Consider the following 24949-nt stretch of genomic DNA (forward strand, 5'->3'; position numbering starts at 1 on the left):
TCGCAGACACCGCTTAATTCTATTCTTATCCAATTCTCACTACTTGAATGACATTGACAGATTTCCAGACATGAACACCTGTGTAAGTGGCGGGCCGGTGGGTGGGTTGAGGAGGGGGGGCATGTCTGACTATGTTTATAGCCAGGGCATAACCCTTTGATGCTATGACTCAGACATCATCTCCCAGCCACCTCTGGGTGTCTGAATACATTGGCTAGCACATGGTAGCAATATGTTACCAGGGCCAGATCATACTTCACTCGGGCTAAATTGGAGCGCTTCATTTAGAGGTGTTGGTCTGGATAGAGTAATAGCATCCCGCTTGCCCGCACCCCCACCACCTCGGCCCACTTAATTTTTCTCCTTCTTTTTCGGAGGTGATAAAATGCCCAGAGGCTGACGAGGCAGGGAAATTGATATCTCTGTGAGCCCCTCAGAGGCAACAGATTCATGATGGGACGTCAATCTGCAAGACAACCAGAGGTAATCGGCTATATCTGAGTGACTGCTTGAGTATGTTGTGCATAGGCATATGGAATAAATCACTTTGATCTGAACAACAACATGTAAAATATGTTTTCCCACTCCATTTAATTTTATTGCTCGTATCTGTCTTCCTGTATGTGAATCTTGATTATCGTTTTCAGACCACAAATTGCCAATTAAGAAAAGTTTGATCGTGTCCTGTGTGATCTTACCATGGCAAATATCCATACATAATCAGTATTCACTGTATACAGTAGTGTGTTATATCCAGCTTACAGTACATACAGTATACACTGTATACTGTATGTGTACTGTAAGCTGGATACTGTATGTAAACTGTATGTAACACACTGAGCATCACATCCAATCTTTGACCAGGCACTCAATGAAATAAATAACATTGGCCATTTGAACTGATTCTAGCTCCAGTCTAGGCTATATATATTCACTTGAACCTGCAATCATTTTAGACTTTACTGGCTGGCTTTCCCTCATCGAGGTTTGGATACAATTTATGGAGCAGGAACTGTTTTGCATAATCAGTTTGAAAATTTGTAGCAATTTTACTCTCCTCTGCTTAGCTGCTGGCAATTTCCAGATGTGCAACAATAGATGTTTCCACATGTGCGGCAAGAGGGGAAATCCAATATTCCTCCATCTTCATATCTTTATGTCTGGCTGAGATCAGTTTCATTCTGACCAGACAGATTACAATGTTGGAACTATACAAAATAGCCCATAGTCCACTTAGAAACATTACAGTGGCCCTCGAACTGTGAGCTAAGTCATGGCAATTTAGTTTCCAATTTATAAAAAATATATTTCCTGTTATAGTAATATCTGGAGAGCCACTGAATGAAAATGGTGTTGGAGGAGAGTCAAGAAAAAAGATGACATTGAAGAGTCTAAAACCTAGAATGTGTCAATTAAACACACATCGATCACGCATGCACAGGACAATTTTGGAATTTTAAAAGAAAGATGTTGAAAAAATTAAAAAAACAACAACAACACTATTTAATGTTCTTAATTTGATCATAATACCCAATTACTGAACGTCAAGTCTCCAGGTTTTCTTCAGAATAGGCTATGTAGCCTATCATGACACTTATTTACCACAGCACTATGGCATATTAGGAGTCCAACAACTACAGTGGTTCCCAAATGTTTTATTTGCAATTACTCTAGAATGTACAAGTGGGTCCATTTGGTTCCAATTGTACACGCTCAGACTTACAGGACTGTTATGGTCATTCTGGTAATAAATACTCTTTTTGTATGTCTGTGACAAGAATTATATATATATATATATATATATATATATATATATATATATATATATATATATATATATATATATATATATATATATATAGACCTATATATATGTATATATATATATATATATATATATATATATATATATATATATATATATATATATATATATATTAAAAAAAAGCTCTGGTCTCAAATCAGGCTTGTCAACTCTCCTGGATCTCCCAGGAGTCTCCTGGATTTTGACCCCATCTCCTGGCATGCTCCTGGATTGGCAAATCTCCTGGATTTCTCCTGGATTTTGTATCAAACTCCCAAAATTCACCAGAACACAGGAAATTACATCTACTATGTTATTTTTTTTCTGGGGGAGGACCCCCAGACCCCCCGCTTTAGGGGTGGGGGCAATGCATGCAAGAAAGATCATACAGATATTCACTTAAGTAATGACTTAAAGATGAGAAGTCATTATTAAAGATGTCCTTTGCTTCAGTCATCAAATCTGTACACCTACATTTGGCATTTTAGGCTGAAATTGTACCCATGCTAGTAAAGCAAGCCTGATAAAAGTATCAAACATGCACAACATTCACCACAACACAGGAGATTAAATCTACTATGTTAAAAAATTTCGGGGGGAGGACCCCCAGACCCCCCGCTTTAGGGGTGGGGGCAATGCATGCAAGATCATACAGATATTCACTTAAGTAATGACTTACAGATGAGACATCATTATTAAAGATGTCTTACTTTGCTGCAGTCATCAAATCTGTACACCTACATCTGGCATTTTAGGCTGAAATTGTACACATGCTAGTAAAGTAATCCTGATAAATGTATCAAACATGCACAAAATTCAACAGAACACAGGAAAATATATCTATTAATACGTTTTGGGGAGAGCACCCCCCAAACCCTGGTTGGGGAGTTCCGCGCACCCCCAAAAAAATAAATCTCCTGGATTCTGACAGTCCAATGTTGACAACCCTGTCTCAAATACTCATCAGTCAGTGGAGTGGCAAATAAAAGCCTGGGTTCCTGAGGCTAGCCTAGTGGCACTAACCTCGCCTGCCTACCAGGCTTTCAGTGGCACAGAGTTCACAGTTGGTTCACAAAAACCACCACCACCACACCACACACTCATGTGAGCATGCGCAGCGATTAACTCGCGAGATCCTCTGGCTCGCGGAGCTAGGGGTCGGCACGTGTGTTGCTAGTTTTTTTTTTTTTTTTTTCCTGAAGTGTGTGTCTCTGAGCTCTGTGTGTGAGTGAGTGCGAGTGTGTGTGTGTGTGCGTGAGTGTGTGTGTGTTTGTGTGTACTGTGTGTACTGTGTGTGTGTGTGCCGATCTCGGAGCTGCCTGCCTGCCTGCCTGCCTGCCTGCTGGATGGCTATGATGATGGCGGAGCTGGTGCAGGGAGCAGGACAGGCCTCAGTGGTGTCGGTGTTGGCCCAGCCTGGTGAGCATAGAAGCAGCAGTTTAAAGCAGGATGACTTCGCAGACGCCATGCACCGGATCAGACAGGTAACAAACACCATGCGTTGAAGCAAGTAGGGAAGGGAAGGAAACCCCGTAGGAATAAATGAGGCTTTTTTAATCGGATGACATTAAAAAAGAAAACAAGCAAAGAAAAAGCCAGTCCAGACCCCCCTCTTTCCTTTACATGTGGCTTTGGAAAGCAGTGGCGTAAAGTAACTAAGAACTATAAGTACATTTACTCAAGTACTGTACTTCTTGGAGTACAATCTTTTAGGTATTTGTACTTAACTTTACTTGGGTGTTTTCCAGTACTTTTCCAGTAATGTTTCGAAACATTGTACTTTTTACCCCACTACTTAACTCCATTATTTATTTGAAAACTTTAGTTAGGCTACTAGTTACTTTGCAGATTGAAATTATAATATTATGAAACATACATGAACCACTTTAGACCTATTTTATACCTACAACAACAAGCTCACAACACGATCTGCTATTTTCAAACATTTTAGTACTTTTTTGACTTTGGTGCTAAGTACATATTGGTGCTAAGTACATATTGATGTCAACACTTCAGTACTTTTACTAGAGTACATTTTGAATTCCCGACTTTTACATTGCAGTATTATTGATACTTTTACTCAAGTAAAAATACGTGAGGAGTACTTTTTCCACCATGTTTTGGAAGTGCATTTTTGCACCCCTGATGACCCCCCACATGACCCCCCCCCTCCCCTTGCCCAAACCCAACTGAAAACACTTCATAATCCGTGTTTACAAGTCGCCGTACGAAGGGTGTCGCGCGTCGAAAATCGCAGATCTACAAGCTCACAATGGGTTGTGAGCTTGTAGATCTGCGATTTTCACTCGTACGACACAGAGTTAAACTTGGCTAACGGCAAGACCCTCTCTCTTGCTGTGCTAGCCAAAGCTACATTTAACACCAGCTATCCTGGCTAATGACAACATGTCTATGAATTAAAAATGCAACAAAACAACAACCAACAACACATGTCTGACGTCAAATAAACGTCTCGCCTCAACCTCGAAGCGAATATAACTTTTAATAGTAAATAAAGGGACCAAAGTGCAACCTGTTGTGAAGTTTCAGTTAGCATATTAGCTGTACTACTACTAGTGACACGAGCTCGGAGCATCCAGCCTGCTGTTAGTTCTCTAGTGAATGCGTGGCTGTCATACACAAAGTTTAGGTCTTAAACCACCTGCACTGTTTAATGACAACACGGGCAACAAAACAGTGGTGTTTTTGTCAATGGAAACGCGTTATGTTGAGAGAGATTTGTAGGAAACGAAAGCAGTTGCAGTCAGTTGCTGCTAAGGTTAGCTTGTCACTCATCCTTAGCCCCACTACTAGACGGTTTAGCATGCATTAGCAGTTAGCACAGTGGTTCTCAAACTTTTTCATGTCAAGGACCCCCCGAATTGACCCTTATTAGCCCGTCAGTGGACCCCCATTTGAAAAGATATGCCAGGGAGGGACCCCCATGAGAAAAGATTTTTACGGTTCTAGCTGTGATTCCCAACCATTTTAGTTTCAAGGACCCCCAGTTTGACATGCATTAGGCTACGGACCCCCATTTATTGGTATTTATATCATTGGGACCCCAATTTATATTGTAAAATCAATGTCAATTTAACTCTGGGTCCATTTGGTTCCATTTGTACACTCCCATAATAGTTCATTTGATTCCTAACTATCATTTAGCTGGGGCCCCCTGTAACACCCTCAAGGACCCCTGGAGGTCCCCAGACCCCACTTTGAGAACCAAATGCACTAGCATGTTGTAGTTTGGGTCTACTGATCAAATGAGTTATTAAGGATCGCAATAACCTCGTCAGACAGCTAACTGTAAGATTAGTGAATTTGCTCAGAAGTTGTCGTGGCCAATGCATGCCAGTGCCACCTGTTCATATACGCCCACCCCTTGGTTAATACACTTGGGAGTTGGGATTTACCAATGTACTTGCGAATAGTTGTAGAAAATAAAACACCACAGAATGTTTTCTAAAGACTGGTTAACTGATATTCCCTCAAGTTATTACTGTAACCTTTATGGTATGTTGATTTGTCACAATGTCAGTGTGTATATTTCCAACGTTGTTTGTTTCATAGTTGCACTAAATGTAATTGTGCATGGGAAATGGGTTACTGCGGGGCTGGGTTTCCATTCCGAAACCAGGTTAGCATTCACCAGCATTGGTAGGTTAGCATTTCACCAGGTTAGCATTCACCAGTGTCGGCAGGTTAGCATTTCACCAGCATTTCGTTTGACATTTGTTTACAATTTGTTCCTTCAGAAACACCCAGATAAGCAAATGGCATAAGCACACAGTCACATCATGCCTGGGTTGTGCTGGTGGTGTCTATATCATAATAGTGTCGAGGTCCCCCTCTACTCTCTGAGTTTGTGTACTTCGCATGATAACTGGGACTGGGAACTTGTGGACTTGTACAAGTCAACACACTTGTGTTTCTGGTTTTAGTCTCCCGGGTTGAAACAGTTGTTGTAGCCAGCTGTCCCTTGCAGCATTGGGGACCAACCATAAATAGACTAAACAAAGCATTAGCTCATGTTTATGTATTAGTCAAAGTTATAGAGTCTACTTTAATTCAGTGACTTGATATTGCATGGAATTACGTGTGAACTGTTTTGACACAAGCACTGACTGACACGTCACATTAATTCTAGAGAATTACACTTGATGTGTGCATTAAACACAAAATTATGTTGGCCAATCAGTCTTTCCCCTATGAAACAATCAGAAGCCAAATTGAAAAGTGAAAAGTTAGAAAATCACCTTTGAAAGTAAATATAATGCATATAAGGATGATTTAGTCCCTATGTGCAAAACTATTACACAGTTTGATAATGTGAGGAAACACAATAAACTTGTTAACTTGCTACACCTCCTGCAATGCCACTGTCAGAGACCTGTATGAACATGACACCTAAAACAATATAACTGCTCTGCAAGTTCATTCCTAAGCAAGCAAGTTAAGTTGATTGTTGTCGATACTTGTGAGTGTTAACCTCTGGGTGAATCTCACAGAGGCACAAATGTAATTATGTAGGTTAAGTAAGTAGGTCGAACTGGCTTATTGTCACTACCAGCCATGCAACGAGGGCGTCTATCCCCTTTACAATGTACTAGACCCTGGGAGATGGATTGCTGAGGTGGAGTGCCACACCTACCGCCAGCTCCCATTACTTACCATGTATCTTAGTTACCCAAGCCATGCTACTCATACGATGAGTTGGCACTGGCAGTGCCCAGTATCAACAAACCAAGAACCTTGCGATCCGTAGGCTCCTGCTTTACAGACTGAGTTCTGGGTACCTTATGCCCAGTCCACACACCAATGCAACTCTGTGCAACAAAACATTTTTAGAGACCGTTGCAGCGGTCTGGACTGACCAGTTACAGACTGGTACCAGACAACAAACACAAAATAATTTACCAAACAATCGTACAGTAAAACAGTCAATTCAACCCCACTGCTCTACTATATTCCCTTTACAAGTGCAGTATTATATAGAGCAACGTGTATTTTGGGGAAAAGTGATAGCAGGAGGTTAAGGCTAAAAACACTAATCAGTCTTATCTCACAAACTAAACTTATCTAATAGCAAACACAACACAGTGAGAATAAAGCTAGTCTAACGTCGCCGATTTCTAACACAGGATATGTGCACATAAATGTAGTAAACATTGTGTGGGAATATGTAGGCCAAGGCATATATATCTACTGTATATTTCAATAGATGCAATGTGAGCTGTTGCAATATTGCAAACAAAGCTATGATGGCAGATGTTGTTCCAATAACAGATCAGTGTGAGTGGTAGTATTACTAGTATAAATTCAATCTTTGACTTCATTAGTCTACACATTATGTTATTGTTGCATACATGGTGTGCAATAATGTGACACATTTACATGCATGCATGCATTCACAACATTTGGGGAAGAAATTATGTTTGTTCAGCTACCTAGTTATAGGGAAGTGCGTGACTGTGAAATGCTTTAGGTTATGTAATAAAGCTTGAAGTGGGAAAAGCCTGTCTTTACATAACAAAATACACATATGGGCTCATAATCAGTTTAAAATCTATCGTGCACCTATCAGTGTTAGACCAACATAGGTGACTTATCAAAATCTGTGATTCAAGTGATCATGCTTTTGATTTTCAAGACTAATCTAATACACGTGCCACAAAAAATAAAACTGCCTATTCACCTGGTGAACATTCTGGATAGATTCTTCTGCTCCCAATGGCAGCTGAAATGAAAAGAGGGAAAGAAGAGAGATGTAGTAATCTTAACAAACTTGACCAATGAAACCGATAGTACTTGACCACAACAATGTTGGTGAAAATAGAAGGAAAAGAATATCTTTTTTTACATGTAAGGAGTTGGACGGAATTTGAAACTTCAGTCACCCTTGCAAAATAAAGAACGTGCAGACCAGTCGAGTGCTCCAGTATTTTATTTGGGTAGTCATTCCTGAAGTGCCCAGGTATTATTCTCTGATATATTTCATTTATGCAATATCAACTATAAATATAAGGCAATAGTAGCACAGCTTGAAGTGAAGGGAGGAGCAATGAAGTGGCATAGTGTAGATCCCATACACCAGATGGGCGGGTGGCCTATGCCATACCATTGAGGACAAGTATCGTATAGCTTGGAATGGATGGAGAATAACATAGTTGTCATTGACAGATTGAGAAAATATTCAAGGTTTGGGAGATCACCCGCGGATACAGACACACACAGGTGATACTATAGTCTCCTGCCCAGCCTACCAGCCTGGTAGAGATAACAAATATGGCTAGCCAACCATGACAAAAGTATTCGCAAGCTTGTGATGTAAACAAACAGTTTCTTTGTTTGTGGCCAGTGGTTGCCTGGATGCAGATGAGGAGTGGGAGTGGGTTGTGTCAGTATTGCCAGGATACATGGATCGACATTTAGCAAAACTACTGCAATGGCTGCTGATGTAAAACTAGGGATCTGGTCAAGGCATAGGCTCTTTTAATTTTGATCGTTTCAAGCTATCTCTAAGAGAATCTCTCATTGTCTTGTCAACATAGTTTTGTTGTCATTAAGGATGGTTCTAAAGAACGCAACAACACGCATGTGCTTCTTCCACACTGTGGAGTAGCTACTGTCCCATACAGAGAGAGCAAGCGAAACGGAGACCGATAAACAAAGACGCAGAAGACCAGATGTACATATTAAGTGCATCCAAATGCTTGCTTTCAAACTGTCACAGCTGAGTGACATAGGCCACTAGTAGCAAGTCACATTGCTTGCAAGTTGCTGCACAACAGCTATGGAAGCTGGGAATCCAATTCAACATTACTGGCAGCAAAACTGTGAAAAGAAGTATATATTTTGGGAAAATGTGAATTCAGAAGATTTTTACATGAATCACCCCCTACCCCTAATCCACAACTTGTAACAGCTAGGTAGGAATGTGTATACCATTTAAGGGTAAAATTTAAGGCTAAAATGTTGCAAGTGCAGACGAATCGGTTGGCAAAAAAGAAAAGCTTGCACCAAAACTAATATAATACAGCATCATCTTGAAATAAATGATTGGAAAGTATCACAAGAGGTTAGTGTGTTTGTGGATTGGGACCAAGCTCTCTCTCTCTCTCTCTCTCTCTCTCGATAGATAGATAGATAGATAGATAGATAGATAGATAGATAGATAGATAGATAGATAGATAGATAGATAGATCTATCTATCTATCTAGATAGATCTATCTATCTATCATGGGGCCCACGCACACATGTCTCATTCCTGAGACTACTTTTGTCATTCCAAAAAACGACAGTAGGTTTAAGAAAACAAGGCTGGGAGTGGGTCAAAGCAGTACATAAAACATGATGGGTAGCATTCTTAAACAAAGTTTGTGAGGTAAAGGGCAAAAGAACGTCATTGCCGTAGTTTGTTTTTGGCAGTTCTTCTTGAACCTCCAAGACTTTCCAACTAGCCGCAGGTGCAGGTGTGTGATTGTTGAGAAACTAAAAGCTTGTGATTCATATTTTTATTTCTGCAGTCTTCTGGCAGGGACTACAAACGCAACCGGATGGCAATTAATTAGAGAGTGATAGCACACACTTTGTCCACTGTGTCGGTCACCAGAAATGGTGAAATCTCAGAGACAAAAACACTGTATACAGTACACTATGCAGCAGTGTTTCCCAAACTTTTTAGCCTGTGACCCAAAAGAGAAATTAACGTTTGCCCGGGAGTAAGATTCATGCCGCGTTGTGAGCTTGTAGATTGGCTATTTTCACTACTTCTTAAACATTTGTTTTTCTTTTAATTATTCATGATTCGTGAAATGAGATCATTGCATTCTTTTTTTATCATGAATTATTTTTCTTTTTTTGGTATTTCTTTTTTTTTTTATGTTTTGAAATAATAATTAAAAACTAAATGTAGGAAACAAAAAATGCACCCATAAAAATGTCGCGACCAACACATGGGTCCCGACCCAGTGTTCGGAGTTTAACAAAATTGTATGAAATGTGATCTAATGCATATATCAAACAGATTGAGAATCACTGCTCCTCTGTCTCCAGGTGGTGCTGGGTGACCAGATAGACCCTTCCCTGTACAGCTATGGAGGACAGAAACATTCATTGGATGATGTTGGTAAGGATGTTCACTATTTAAGTCTAAACAATAACAGCATCGTCCTGAACATTCCTCTTGTGTAAACTTCATAGTTTTGTATTTATTAACCACTGCCCGGGGAATTGACATAAACTCAAGATCAAATCAATCAAACTACTTACGGTACTAGTTATTAGTGTGGTTGGCAGTAGGCAACGCAATTTTGTTCTAGGTCTGAGATTCTTTTACCAAAAAATTAAACTGCTTTATGTCATGCTTTACTTGACATGACGATATTTAATATACGCAAATGGTAAGACTGGATTTATTTCACACTGGATTCCTCACAACTCATGTCAGTGCAACCACACTTGCGATGTCAAAGAAATTGCACCTTTCTAGTTGTTACTACTTGCGCCAGCAGAGTGTGCAAGTACTGCGCTCGGCTGCGTATGTACGCATATCGGTGTCTGTTCATTTAAGCCGGTAGACCAGGGGTGCCCAAAAGGTAGATCGTGATCTACCAGTAGATCACCAAGGGTGTGCAGGTAGACCACATGTCATGCCTCTAAAAATATATAATTAAAATATGAAAAGAATATGTCAATATGACATCAAGAAGGGCCTGTCAGCTCCCTTCATGGCTTCTAATAGGCAAACCTCCAATGCAATACTTTGTTCAAGAGTCGGTAGCATTACAAAGAACCCCAAAACCTAACACTTCCAAACAGAATGGGATGAAGACATTTCCCCAGTATTTTCCATTTATTTCCCCCTTACAGTAAGTGTGTTTGTCTAAAATGTAACGCCAGTGCTGCTATTCCAAAGCCCCCCTCAGGCCCTCGGCTAAAACATTTTGGATGGGTAGATCATGTTGAGCTAGTCATTTTAAAAGTAGATCTCACGTCAAAAAAGTGTGGGCACCCCTGCGGTAGACCAATCGGGGACCAGCATTTCTGGCCATGTCATCTTTAACAGCCAATGAGGGACCAGCATTCCTGGTGACGCCAGTGGTGATGCCAGTGGTGGGCGCACCTCTGTGGTCTCTTCTATGATGACAATGTCTCAATCCACACAAAGGGCACGAGGGGTCACTGAATGTTTTGATAAGTGTGAAAATTACGTGAATCATGCTATGGCCGTCATAGTCACCAGATCTCAACCCATTTGAACACGTGTTAGACGGCATTCTCAATCTCCACTACCGTCATCAAACCACCCAACAAAGGAACGTACAGTATTTTTGTTTGAATGGTGTTCCATCCTCTCCAATTGAGTTGTAGAGACTTGGTAGGTTGGCGCTCCAAAGCGTCATTCATTGGATTGTGATTGGTGTCCTAAATTTAGATTCAGACCACTCAGGTATTTAGTTAGGTCATTACTTTATTTTACTTCTACTACGCACGGTGGAGTATTTCGAAAAGTCGGTTTATGTCATAGGAGGTGGATATTCAGCCATCGGACGGCTTCGGTCAAAGAAATCCGCCAATGCATCTTCGCTGTGATCAGAGCTCTAAAATGACATTGTCTTAAAATTGGCAGATTAAATAATTCATTTTTATTCAATTCGTATTATTTTTCATAGACAAACAATGCACATGCATGCTATGTCTCAACTGGTAAGTACCGTTACATCTACAAGAGGTCGCTCCCAGACGATTGTCAAGAACAAGCTTACTAAAGGTAATGTGAACTAATATTTAGTGTCTCCGCTAGGCCAGAACGGCTGGGTGGATGGATTAAGTTTTTGGTCCTGTGAGTGTCTGTCCTGTCTGTGAGCAGATAATCTGGGACACAGCTGGACCGACCTGCATGAAAGTTGGCCGAGGAGGAACCGCCACCCTGATTTCATCAGTATATGCCAGTACAATCTTATCGGTCGGATCGGCGGTCACTCTCCTGTTATTTCAAGAGCAGGATTATCTGCCCTCTGCTCGCCACAAAGTGAATTAAGTTAGGTCAGTACAGTCGCTGTGACGGATTTCTTGCTACCCATAGTAAGCCACCCAGCGCATAGTTCTAGCTCTCCTCCCACGTGCTGCGCTGCTGAAGAACCACGATGAATTCCAGACACCACCATAGTAATAGATTCTCACTTGTTTAAGAAAGTCAGCTGTGCTTGGTGGCACACCACCTAAGTTGTCTTCCCTTACGAACGAGCCTTGTGTAGCAGCAAGCCAGTGAAAAAGGTTTGTGGTCTGAGGCTAAGTCCACTGATGATAAACTGAGACTGTGACTGCCGCTGATATAATGAAATGTTGACAGTGAATTGCCAATTCAGTAGATCTGGGTAGTTAAACTGTTCTGGCTACAGTGGCTAGGCTTACATTTTATATATACAGTAATTGTAGGTTTTGCAGTATGTTTCACCTTGTTTACCCGGGATGTAGAGCAATTACCACTACGTCATTTTTTACATAGGAGCGGTGCTAAGCGCTCCTATGTCTGGCTTTGTGTGTGTGAACTCGGATTTGTGTGTAGGAGTACGGATCTCCGATGACTTTTTTTGTATGAACACGTTTTTTGTGTATGAGCACGGATCTCCATGATTGACGTCACAGACAGAAAACCCCATACAAGGAGATATGCATGTGTGTCGTGCAGTGTTGATTTTGAAAAACGAAGCTTTGATGACTAAAACTGAGACTACATAATATTGACAATTTCGTCAACAAAATAAAAACTAGACTAACACGTTAAAGAGGGACTAGTGCTGAAGAGTCATTTTATGTTTGGTAGCTCTCAGGTGTTGCATGCTGAAAATAGCCGATCTACAAGCTCACAATGCGTTGTGAGCTTGTAGATCGGCTATTTTCAGCACGCAATCATGTGTAAAATCAGTCATTACGATGCTATCAAGGCCTGCCAAAATACATTTTAGTTGACTAAATCAACTGTAGATTTAGTCACCATAAAATCTTATGATATTTAGTCGACTAAAATTTTACTAAAACTAAAACTTTTCTGGTGACTAAATTATGACTAAAAAAACTAAATGACATTTTATTCAAAAGACTATGACTGAAACTAAATCAAAATTCGCTGTCAAAAACAACACTGGTGTTGTGTTTGATACCATGCACAGGTGCAAGTTTTATATTATAGTTTTTCTTGGTGTGCTGGATGCTAAGCTGAAACCTATCTTTCCTGAAATGTGTTTTTCATTTTGGCATCTTGTGTTGCACAATCATGCAAAACTATTCAACATCACTGCAGTATTGCAGCCCTCCCGCAAAGGAAGCTGTTTTAAGAGAGAATATTGTGGAAGAAGTCCTTGGTGCGGAAGATTCTCTCTCCAAATGCATGCCTCCGAGTCTGTAATGTGAGGAACAACATAACAAAACTGCTTGTGTGCTCATGTTATTCTGGCCTTCAATGTTAGGGATTTTGTATCCTATTCTAAGGCATGAGTCTTAGAACCGATATTTTCCTCTTCGGATCTGTAGTCCAAGACAACATGTTTCCGATTACTTTTAATTTATTTAGGACAGTGTTGTATTGGTGATTCAATGTTTGGGGGACGCGATTGTAATGACGTCATGTGCACGTTGCTTAACACCTACATTACAGGAGTTAACCGGTCAGACAATGGTCTACTGCTATGCATACAGGCTCGTTGCTTTGTTAAATCACCCTGGTGTGACAGCGTTTAATTGTAAACATTGTCGACGTGTGAACTTATAGTTTGTTTTACATCGATGCATGTCTGTGCGCGTGAGAGGCATGACACAAGAAAAAGATACAGGATGACGTCTAGCGTCTACGCGTGTGACCGGACCAATACAACACTGAATAAGCTAGGATAGTAAGCTGATGGTCTTCAATTACAAGGGATTTGACATTATTGACTTGTTTAGGTGACAACAGTGCTTGTTCATGACAGCTCCTACTCAGCTAGCTGGCTAAGCAAGCAGATCTGGTGCCAGCTGTAAGGCCCACAATTGAAAATATCACTTTTAGCTATTCTAAAAATACAGTAAGTATCTGCAGATGTTTTTGCAAACATTGTCTGAAGACAGCAAAATGTGATGGTTGTGGTGGCTTAAGTAAATGAATGCAATTACCCCAAATATTCTAAAATAGTAGAAACATTTATCATGGCAATTTTGTTTGTTTGCCATCTTGACACTCTGGCTAACCCTCTCTCGTTTGTAAATGTCAAAAATAATTCTGCGCGCCGTCACACACTGTGGATGCTCTGATCATACAAATGCACTGTTTTTGAGTGCCACGCCACGAGTATGACAGACCATTGGTCTGACGATAGAACGCATTATAACTGATAAAACTAACCTCACACTAACCTGGCACTATTGAAATTGCGACATAGGAATAATGAGCTGTCAGTCTAATTGTCATTTTATATGCTATTTCAACAAAAAAATGGATTGTAGTGTACGTATTACTTAACTAGGTGTGTGGTTGCGATTAGTCTGTTTTACTTAAAGGGGCACTCCACCACTTTTCAACCTATCTTCATATAATAGGTCCTCACTAATGTTCGTGATAAAATATTTTTTTTTAAATCTACTCAGTTTGGGTCTCATAGGAGAGCTGTGGGTGGGTCAAATCCTTCTACCGGTGACATCATCAATGGGAAATGCAAGCTAATAGAAACTTCAGGCTTTCTATTCCTGAAAAAGTTGCAATGTTAAAGTGGAAGCCATTGTTCTCGTGATAATAAAAATCTAACTATTTTTTTCAAAAATATTATTTATTTATTTTTTTGTCAAACGATGATGTCACCGGTAGAAGGATTTGACAGCTCTCCTATGAGACCCAGACTGAATAGAAAAAAATTGTGCTATTTTATTATGAACATTAGTGAGGACCTATTATATGAAGACAGGTTGAAAAGTGGTGAACTACTCCTTTAAATCTTTATCTATATTAACCCATTTAGGCCTAAAATTATTGGATGCTTTAACTATTAAAAAATAGCAGATATACAAGCTCACAGCGTGGCACCGAGTGCCGCGCTGCGAGCTTGTAGATCTGCTATTTTTGAAAAGGTCGTGAAAATGTGTGCAAATCTTTGAATATATGTATTTTCAAAGCGAACGTTTGTAAATCAAATTTTGCTTCTGGGTGGTCCCTGGAACGAAATATTTTGAGATGGGGGTCCGTGGCCAAATAAATATCATTTTGGGGGTCCTTCACATGAAAAGGTTTGAGAATCACTGACATAGTAGTCTCTCAAGAACAGACTAACTGAGCTCCAGTTGAGCTTGAGCGAAAAGGACCTTTTCTTTGACGATGGCTGGCCAGATTGCTGACATAGAAACATAGGTTTTTCAAAAAAACCTTAGAAGGATTCAAAAGACACTTATAGAATCGGGTCCAAATTCAAATTTTCATTATTATTTTATGCTTTAACTATTGAAAAATAGCAGATCTACGAGCTCGCAGCGCGGCACTCGGTGCCACGCTGTGAGCTTGTATATCTGCTATTTTTCAATAGTTAAAGCATAAAATAATGATACTCAATAATGTGTACCCGTTCTGAATGGCTTATATTATAGAAATGATACAATGCCAAGCTGTTCTCTTGGTAGCATTTTGCTAGTCTTGTGAGTTCGGGAGATCAGTTTGTTAAACATTCACAAACGCTCCAATGACATACAGGCTAAACCCAATGTTTTTCCAGCAGAATTGAAGTAGGTGCAAACGTCCATAACATTGATTGAACCTGATATTTATCAACAGAGATGTTGAGGTTGTCGGCCAGCATAACCTTAAGTGACCCCTAGCCCTAGTGGACCCCCTGCTTGGTGCTACCAGCCAAAATTCAATTTTACTCCATGAACCACTGACCCCAGCGGCTACCTTCTTTTTCCTGGACGACCACAATCGAAACGGAACACTCAAAAGCCTAATTTCCATACTGATGCAGACTCCCTGCCGTGGGTCAGACACTAGGACCCACAGGCTTTGCAGGACCATCTCCATCTGCTCCCAGCTCCTTTAGGCCTGACTTATTATCTCCACCAGGCTGAAGGTTTTGTCTGTTGTATGTCCATGGCAAATCTCACAAACTAAAGGTCTTACATTCATATAGCATTTTCATTTTGTCGCTTTGCTTCAATTTAAGGGATTCTCTGAACTATGCTTTAGATCATACATGGGCAACTGGCGGACCGGGGGCCACATGCGGCCCCCACCTTCACTTAATGCGGCCTGTAGGTTAATACCGTATTTGTATTTAGGTTCATGAAGTTAACATGAGTATATAACTAAATGCGTTTGAAATTAAATCAAAATGTTACATTTCAGGATTCCAATTAAAAAAATAACAAAAAATAAATCAGGATTCCAATTCAAAAGAAGCCAAAACAGTCTATCTGCAAGCTCAAAACGCATCGCGCTTCGATGTGTTTTTGAAAAATTAGGACAAAGATGAGGATACAAACTTCATAATATGAAAAAGAAAATGTATACTTCACAGAAAAATAAAAACGTCCCCTCCCGCATATCATACTGATTTGGCACAAACCAGAATGATTTTTAACGCCCCAGAGTCGCTGGCTGTTGCCCGCTGTTAAAACGTAGGGTAGCGCCTAACGCGAGACACTCTGGTGAAGATATGTCCTCCACTGACTTCCTCTCTAGTGCTATAGCCTGTTTTGCTGCTTTTTATTAGGTAAAGATGGTTTATTGGCAATCGTTCATCTCTGTTTGTTAACTTGCATGATAACTGTTTGCTCTTCTGTCATCTCTCTTTAGGAAACCACATTGCTGGAATGGTACATCAAAGGTGAGATATGTAACTAACTATATGAGCATTTCTGTTGATGGGTATATGCTCATTTACATGGGTTATTGAAATTGAAACATGCACAAGTCAATCCAAACAATTTATTTTGCTAGTATTTGTGAAGAGATACACAGCACCCATACTACAGATTTTAGAATTTGTTTCAGAATTCAGAATTGATTGTATGCCTGAAACGGACTCACTGCCACGGTGCCACCACTCAGACCTCTCTGATCATTAGAGACTTGTGTCCTAACTGCACCTGGAATAATATCTAAATATGCTGATGGTCTATTAATTGGTCCTGTTCTGCAACAAACTGCCCGATGACCTGAGATCTACTACAGCTAGGGTATCTTTTAACTCTTCCTCAGCCACGTGGAGCATTAAAACCGAAAATAAATGATAATTATAAAAGAAAAAAACGATCGGCAGCTGTCCTCCGTCTCTTCTTCGACTGATCTAAAAGGACCATTTTCTAAACCCTTTGAACCTTAAGTGCTTCTGTTAGCTTTTCGTTCTCTATAGCCAAAATCCCGTTCACTTTCATTGTGGCGTTAGCATAGCATCTGTCCGTGATGTTTTTGATCAGATAAAAGTTGACATGGGCACTTCATACGAGTGGATTACATTCGCTTACCTCGATGTGCACGGATTGTGCACGCGAAGCGCACGGGGGGGAAGACGACTCTGCCAAAATCTCCATTATATGCCAATGCGGATCGAGACAATTGTGGTGAGTTTACGACGGGGGACCGAAAGAAGAAAAAAAAAAGAACGGTACCATCCTAGAAGGACGGGGGGCGCGCTGATGCTTATAATCATAATATCTCAGATCATAATACAATAATAGAAATTTCCGGCTAGTCCACAGACAAGCCATTCTGGCCAGGCTGGGAAAGTGTTAAAAGTACACATGAGGCCTTCCTAATTTGTCCTTTGGTTATTTTGTGTGCGTGCGTGTTGGGGGTGGGGTTCCGTCTCCTGTGTCAGTGGGGTTACGAGTTTAGAGATGCTGTATTTTGTGAGTGGGACTGTTGTGAAGCACATAAAATGTATTTGATGTATTGTACCCCTTTTACCTGACTCTGTACAACTTCAACAATCTATGACAGAAACCCTTTTTAGATGGATCAAGATTATTCATTCATTCATTCTTTCTTGGTCAACCAGGGTTATTCATCACGTCTCTGATCTCTTACAGGGTTCTTACCACAGAAGACTTCAAAGTGCCTGATAAGATGGTTGGATTCAGTAAGTAGCCCTTGAGCTCACCAAATTCTGTCCTGGTATTGACATTATTCTGCTTCCATTTTTGGGTCACTGCTGGGGTTCCAATTTAACCCATTCAGAACGGGTACACATATTGTGTATCATTATTTTATGCTTTAACTAATGAAAAATAGCAGATATACAAGCTCACAGCGCGCTGCGAGCTTGTAGATCTGCTATTTTTTTTAAATCGTGAAAATTATAATTTTGACCCGATTCTATAAGTGTCTTTTGAATCCTTCTAAGGTTTTTTGAAAAACCTATGTTTCTATGTCAGCAATCTGGCCAGCCATCGTCAAAGAAAAGGTCCTTTTCACTTAACTGGAGCTCAGTTAGTCTGTTCTCGAGAGACTACTATGTCAGTTGTTCTCAAACCTTTTCATATGAAGGACCCCCAAAATGTATTTGGCCATCTCAAAATATTTAGTTTCAGGGACCACCCAGAAGCAAAATTTGAGTTACAAACGTTCACTTTGAAAATACATATATATTCAAAGATTTGCACACATTTTCACGACTTTTTCAAAAATAGCAGATCTACGAGCTCGCAGTGCGGCACTCGGTGCCGCGCTGTGAGCTTGTATATCTGCTATTTTTCACTGGTTAAAGCATTCAATAATTCTAGGCCTAAATGGGTTAAATTCACAGGGGCTTAATAACTGACTGATATTATTTTCTCTACCTTACCCTAGTCATTGGAAAAGGAGGAGAGCAGATCTCAAGAATTCAGTTGGAATCGGGTTGTAAGATCCAAATAGCTGCAGGTAAAGATAAACCTGTTATCTAACGCTTCCTGTAATCCCTGCTCTCTTTTTCATACTTGGTTTAGCTGTGTGGGTTTACTAGGGATGGGACGATACGCGATATTATCGTTTATCGCAATAAAAAACACTCACGATAATCGTATTGTGGAGATTCAGTTTATCGTGATATCGTCCTCCGTCATGCTCTGGGATCAATTCACCCTTTTATTAGCCAAGCTGCATATCCGGTACCACTTAAACCCTCTATAATTGGTAAAAGGTACTCTATCAGATGTCTTTGCCAAAAAATAGCCGATCTACAAGCTCACAACTCGTCACGTTGTGGCGCGTTGTGAGCTTGTAGATCTGCTATTTTTTGGCAAATGTTCCGCCCCACGATAATGGATTTTGATTATCATGATAATATCGTAAATCGCGATTTATTTTGACACAACAATCGTGATATGACATTTTCATATCGTCCCATCCCTACGGTTTACTGGTTATTACCAATATCTTTTTTTCCGTGGCCTATACAGTTATAAATTAGACACTGCAGCAATTAACACTGCCCAACACTGAGGTCATATAAAATGAGGCCTTTTCGGATATTTGACAGAATTCTAAACCTCTGGAATTAGTTGACGACCAAACCATCTCATATTCCAGGAGCCATGCTATTTCATTGGTATGCATGCACACTCACCAATAAGCGCTATATATTTATTATAAATTATTAGGCCCAATATTCTACCTCCTTAATCATTAAAGAGGCACTTTGCTGATTCTGAACCCAAATTCCCTCTTCTTGAAGTTGAGGATATACTTAACATGATTATGCTGTGTTTCTTGTGTGTTTTTGTGTATTTTTAATTGGAAGTCCCCCTTTTACACGCAATCCATGACTTATGAAAGGTGATCTCAGTCCTTTTCCGACTACACTGGACTTGGATCCCTTATCAGATAACATCATACTGATAGCACATCATTATTTGCAGCCAGTATGTGAGTGCAGGCTGGCTGCAAAAGAACCTGACCGCTCATAAGACACAATGGAAAAGAAGTCGCCGCAACTCGCACGTGAAAATGTATTCCATCAAACGATCAGCTGCAGTTTTCCTCCCAAGTGCAGAGGAAGAAGGCATAGGATGTTGACTGTGATCTCTCCCTCTAGAAATACTCCTTGGATTATGTTGTGAATAAGCGATAAAAAGAAGTAAAAAAAAAAAAAAAAAAGCAGTTGTCCTCACAACCCTTCTCACTCGGGAGTGCGTCGAACAAACCAAAGCGGTTGGAAGCATTCTGGTAGTTGTAGTAATATCTATACTATATTTATAGTATAGTATAGTATAATTTTCCGAATGTCTGTCTGAGTGAGTGTCTGTCTGAGTGTCTGTCACAGCGTTTCTCCTCAGTGGCTTGAGCAATTGATCTGAAATCGCATCACCATTAGCATATGAACACACCTAACATAACTGTGAAGCCCGTTTGTCACTTTCACAAATCATATGCTGCATATTAGCATTTTTATGGTGTATCTACTATCTATTCTGCATCTAGCATGAGGCATATCTTGCATATTAGCATTTTTATGGTGTATCTACTATCTATTCTGCATCTAGCATGAGGCATATCTATTCTGCATCTAGCATGAGGCAAAATGTTTAACTGTGTGTGTGTGTGTGTGTGTGTGTGTGTGTGTGTGTGTGTGTAGGCTGGGGGGGGGGGGGTTACAGATGTTGTCCAAAAATCATGCAGATCGGTACACAGTATCTCTGTAGCCATTAAACGAAACGGGTATTTCTTACATTGATGCTCCTACATATTATCATGCAAGCACCAGTTAAAGTTACTTTCCATCCCTCATATACTGTGTGCACAGTGCACACCCCATAACCCACACACTGCACATCATTTCGGAGCTCATATCTTTGAACGGGTAAGGACTAGTGTTGTGGATAGCAATTCTGTCAACCTGACTCAAACACACAAAGACTACATTAGTTTTCCAGTTATTTTTTTTTCTTTCTTTTCAAACTACAAACTTTGAGTGATTGCAGCGGTGAAGTGCTGCTTTATAATTTAGGCATTTAGCAGACACTCTTAATCCAGAGCGATTTGAAATAGGACGATTTACATGATGTATTGTATATCTGACGGGTTTCTTGATGCTTTTGATAGGAACTTTTGTCTACTTTTGTGTATGCATGAAAGCAAACTGACTAGACTTTTGTGCTTGGTATGTAAATATAAACTATCCTGATCATTGTTATCACACAGACACCAGAGGAACGATAGACCGACCCTGCACTCTCACCGGAAGTCCAGAGAATATTGAGTAAGTCCCCAAACTCAATGGGCCTCATTCACAAAATGTGCCTACGATCATATTTGATTTCCATAACCCATAGTCTGATTTCAGGGTTCCCACGGTCATGAAAATCCTGGAAATATTTTGAAATTAGAAAAATATTTTTCCAGTACTGGAAACGTTTTGGAATTGATCAAGGGTCCTGGAAGGTCCTGGAAAAATAACTATGCATTGTCTTTCTTTATTGATTTTGTTAATACTGAAATGACAAATTAAACATTGGCCAAATTGTCAAATATTTGAGGCAGAAATTGTGAAAATAGCAGATCTACATGCTCACAACGCCTCGCAACGCGAGGCGTTGTGAGCATGTAGATCACAACAGAATGCCTTATTCTTCATGCAAAATCAATTGCAGTACTGCCAAACAAAAAAAAACAAATAGATATCAGTGCGCAACATTTGTCAAATAAAATCTATTTTCTACTGCTTGTTTCTGAAGTAGTCACGTAACTGGGCTTATTGCGACCGTCAGGGAGCAGTTTACTATGAAAACCTCCACCGGCCGTCCGTCGGTCGGTCGGTCGGTCGGTCACACGTCACACGTCACACCTTTGCCCTGCTCATATCTCCGCAATCACACTGCTAGCTTCGCTGCTGGTGATGTCACTAGCTATGATGTCACTGTGACTGTGCACCATGCCCAAATTTGGAGATCATGTGTGGCAAAATATCAACAAACGAGTGAAAGGCCTTTATCAAGTAACCATAGCAACTAAAAATCAACAAATTGTGCAAAGTGAAATATCTTTATCTGGTAACCATAGAAACCAAAATAATCAACAAATATGAGTATTTGTCCCCTTGTAGTATGTCACTAATTTGAAATATGTGGGAATGGCTGACACAGAACTCCATATTTGGACATAGAAGTGACACAGATGATATCTCCATATATGGGCATAAAAGGGCATGGCTGATGATATCTCCATATATGGGCAATTGGGCATAAAAGTCGCAATGAGTAGTATCATATATGTCTCTATATATGGAGTTATATGTTGTTCGTGTCCAAATATGGGACTTGTGAGGTCAGACTTAGTGAGATTCGTCGGTTATCTCCATATATGGAGGGATGTGTTGGTTATCTCCATATCTGGAGATTCAACCTTCAACGATTTTGACATCTTGTTACTAATCTGTCGGTAGATAATGCCGGTCTTATATAAGGGTAATTTGTGTACGGTGTGATGTCATACTGCCAGCATGACTCACACCATCCTTCCTAGACGATTTTGACATATTGTTTGTGGAGATAAGCGACCAACGGTCGCTTATCTCCCGATTAGGGAGTCTTACTGGTAGACTTTTTAACATAATTATGTCCCTCAGCATGTACCAGTGTGGCCGAAAATTGTGACGTTGCTGCTTAAACTTTGTAAAACTATCTCCCTTAACCTTTACTTCAGCGTTACCCTAAAATATAGTAGAAAAATAATTTTAAGAAGTGTATCGTGAATGAGGCCTGCTTTACTTTTGTTGACAAACTGAAAGGCTACTTTCAGCAGCAGTTATCATTTGCCAGGAACAATGCATAACATCAGTGATGTCATTACGTGCGCATCCCGCATCAAAAACTCATTCAAGTCGCCCAGGGACTCATTCATGTCATGGTCCTCGGGTCCCGGGGATGCGCCTCCATTTGAGTCCATGTTAAAATAATTTACCGGGTCGCGGTAAAAGAAAAACATTTTAAAATTCCACAGACACCACCATTGTTCATGGGTGAAAGCATCCTACTTTACCCTACGTTAACACAAATAAAATCCACGTAGAAAGTCAGGAAACAGGCGGTAGAAACGTCAATGTTTTGATTCCACCGACGTCCGACGCAATTTTGTGCGCCCGAATTCATTAGGGGCACATGTTTTAGTAGTTCTAGTAGTTCTAAGTTCAAACATTAGCCAAATTGTCAAATAAATATAAGAAATAGGCAAACATTTTGAAAATAGCCGATCTACAAGCTCACAGCGCTCGAAAACATTGTATTGAGGACTCATAAAACTTTTCTGGGACCCATTTGAATGACCACCTGTGGGTCCCGGGACCCATTACATTGAAAACCTAGTAACATCACTGTAACATGCTCAATTTATACACAGCTACTTAAATAGTTAAAAAATGTTTTCTCACAACATCTCTAATCAATCACTGGACACTTATTTTAAATTCCACTGTGCAATATGTGTTGTGACTAAGGTCTACAGCTATGATAATCCTTGGGTTGTAGAGAGATGACTCGAGTCTATTTCCCTCATTGTTTCTCCAGGAGAGCCAAGAGACTGTTAAAGGATATAGTGGAGCAGTGTCGGTATGGGCCAGGATTCCATAACGACATGGATGGCAGTTCCATGCAACAGATTCTTATCCCTGCCAATAAAGTGGGTCTTGTCATCGGTAAGGGAGGAGAAACCATCAAACAGCTGCAGGTATGATGAACTCTGGTAGCATATTGAAAGATATACTTTGGAGCCTTTTATATTTATTCTAGCACAGTGGTTCTCAACCTGTGGGTCCCCAAATTATTTTAGGGGGTCCCCAGATGATTAACTAAATCATCTGTTTTCTCTCAACAGTAAACAAGACAACATAACCTTTAAGTGTATTGAGGATATCTGGCATCTGCACATTTCTAAAGTGACAATTTAAAGACTTTTAATACCTCTAAAATGGCAAATTAAACAATGGCCAAATTGTCAAATATTAGAGGCTGAAATTGTGAAAATGGCCGATCTACATGCTCATGTTGAGACATGTTGAACATGTAGATCTACTATTCTCACAATATAACCGTGTTATACAAAATGTAAACTCTTAGTGCTCGTCAGGGAGGGGGGGTTCCTGATTATTTTTGGGGTCGCAGTCTGAAAAGGTTGAGAAGCACTGTTCTAGCACACAAATGGTGTTTCCCCGAGAAACAAGTCCTGTGCAGTGAGCAAGTGAAACAGGTTTGTGGTCTGAAGCCCACTGGTGAAGATCACTAAAACGGCATGGTTCCCATGGGTGTATTGAAATGTTGACATCACACGTCGCTGATACAGCAGATCTGGATAGTTTGAAATGCAGTAGTTTATGGTTATTACAACATTTTGCATATCCAGTGTATTTGATCAGGTTTCCTCCTGATCATGGTTCTGATTGTCAGATATTCTTTGGAACATATTACTTTACCTTATTTAACCCATTCAGAACGGGTACACAGTACTGTGTATTATTATTTTATGCTTTAACTATTGAAAAATAGCAGATATACAAGCTCACTGCGTGGCACCGAGTGCCACGATGCGAGCTTGTAGATCTGCTATTTTTGAAAAATCATGAAAATTTGAATTTTGACCCGATTCTATAAGTGTCTTTTGAATCCTTCTAAGGTTTTTGGAAAAACCCTATTTTTCTATGTCAGCAATCTGGCTACCCATCGTCAAAGAAAAAGGTCCTTTTCACATAACTGGAGCTCAGTTAGTCTGTTCTTGAGAGACTACTATGTCAGTGGTTCTCAAACCATTTCATGTGAAGGACCCCCAAACTGATATTTATTTGGCCACGGACCCCCATCTCAAAATATTTAGTTCCAGGGACCAAGAAGCAAAATTTTAGTTACAAACGTTCGCTTTGAAAATACATATATTCAAAGATTTGCACACATTTTCACAACTTTTTCAAAAATAGCAGATCTACAAGCTTGTATATCTGCTATCTGCTTTCACTGGTTAAAGCATTCAATAATTCTAGGCTCTAAATGGGTTAAATGGTGAGGAAGGAAAATGTTTGTTTGCACTGCCTGCGTCTTGCCTCTTCTTCTGGCTTATACACACACCACTCACTCAGGCAGGTGTCACTCTTCATGGACATTTCACATTTTATAAGGGACGGCAGTGGAAATGATCTAATGTCTCCAAAGAAAACCTGACCA

General features: G+C 40.1%; 1 protein-coding gene across 1 annotated transcript in view; it reads left to right on the top strand.

Annotated features, from left to right (window-relative positions):
* The first annotated feature begins 3038 nt into the window (after window positions 1–3038).
* Window positions 3039–24949, top strand: part of fubp3 (far upstream element (FUSE) binding protein 3) — a 39054-nt gene continuing 17143 nt past the window's right edge. The window contains exons 1-7 of the mRNA XM_080743220.1: window positions 3039–3288; window positions 9863–9935; window positions 16620–16650; window positions 17855–17904; window positions 18615–18686; window positions 20946–21003; window positions 23306–23465. Of these exons, the coding sequence (XP_080599346.1) occupies window positions 3151–3288; window positions 9863–9935; window positions 16620–16650; window positions 17855–17904; window positions 18615–18686; window positions 20946–21003; window positions 23306–23465 (582 nt within the window). The 5' untranslated portion in view covers window positions 3039–3150. The remainder of the gene's footprint in view (window positions 3289–9862; window positions 9936–16619; window positions 16651–17854; window positions 17905–18614; window positions 18687–20945; window positions 21004–23305; window positions 23466–24949) is intronic.

Source organism: Nannobrachium achirus (assembly GCF_963921795.1).
Source record: "Nannobrachium achirus genome assembly, chromosome: 15".
Classification (NCBI taxonomy): Eukaryota; Metazoa; Chordata; class Actinopteri; order Myctophiformes; family Myctophidae; genus Nannobrachium; species Nannobrachium achirus.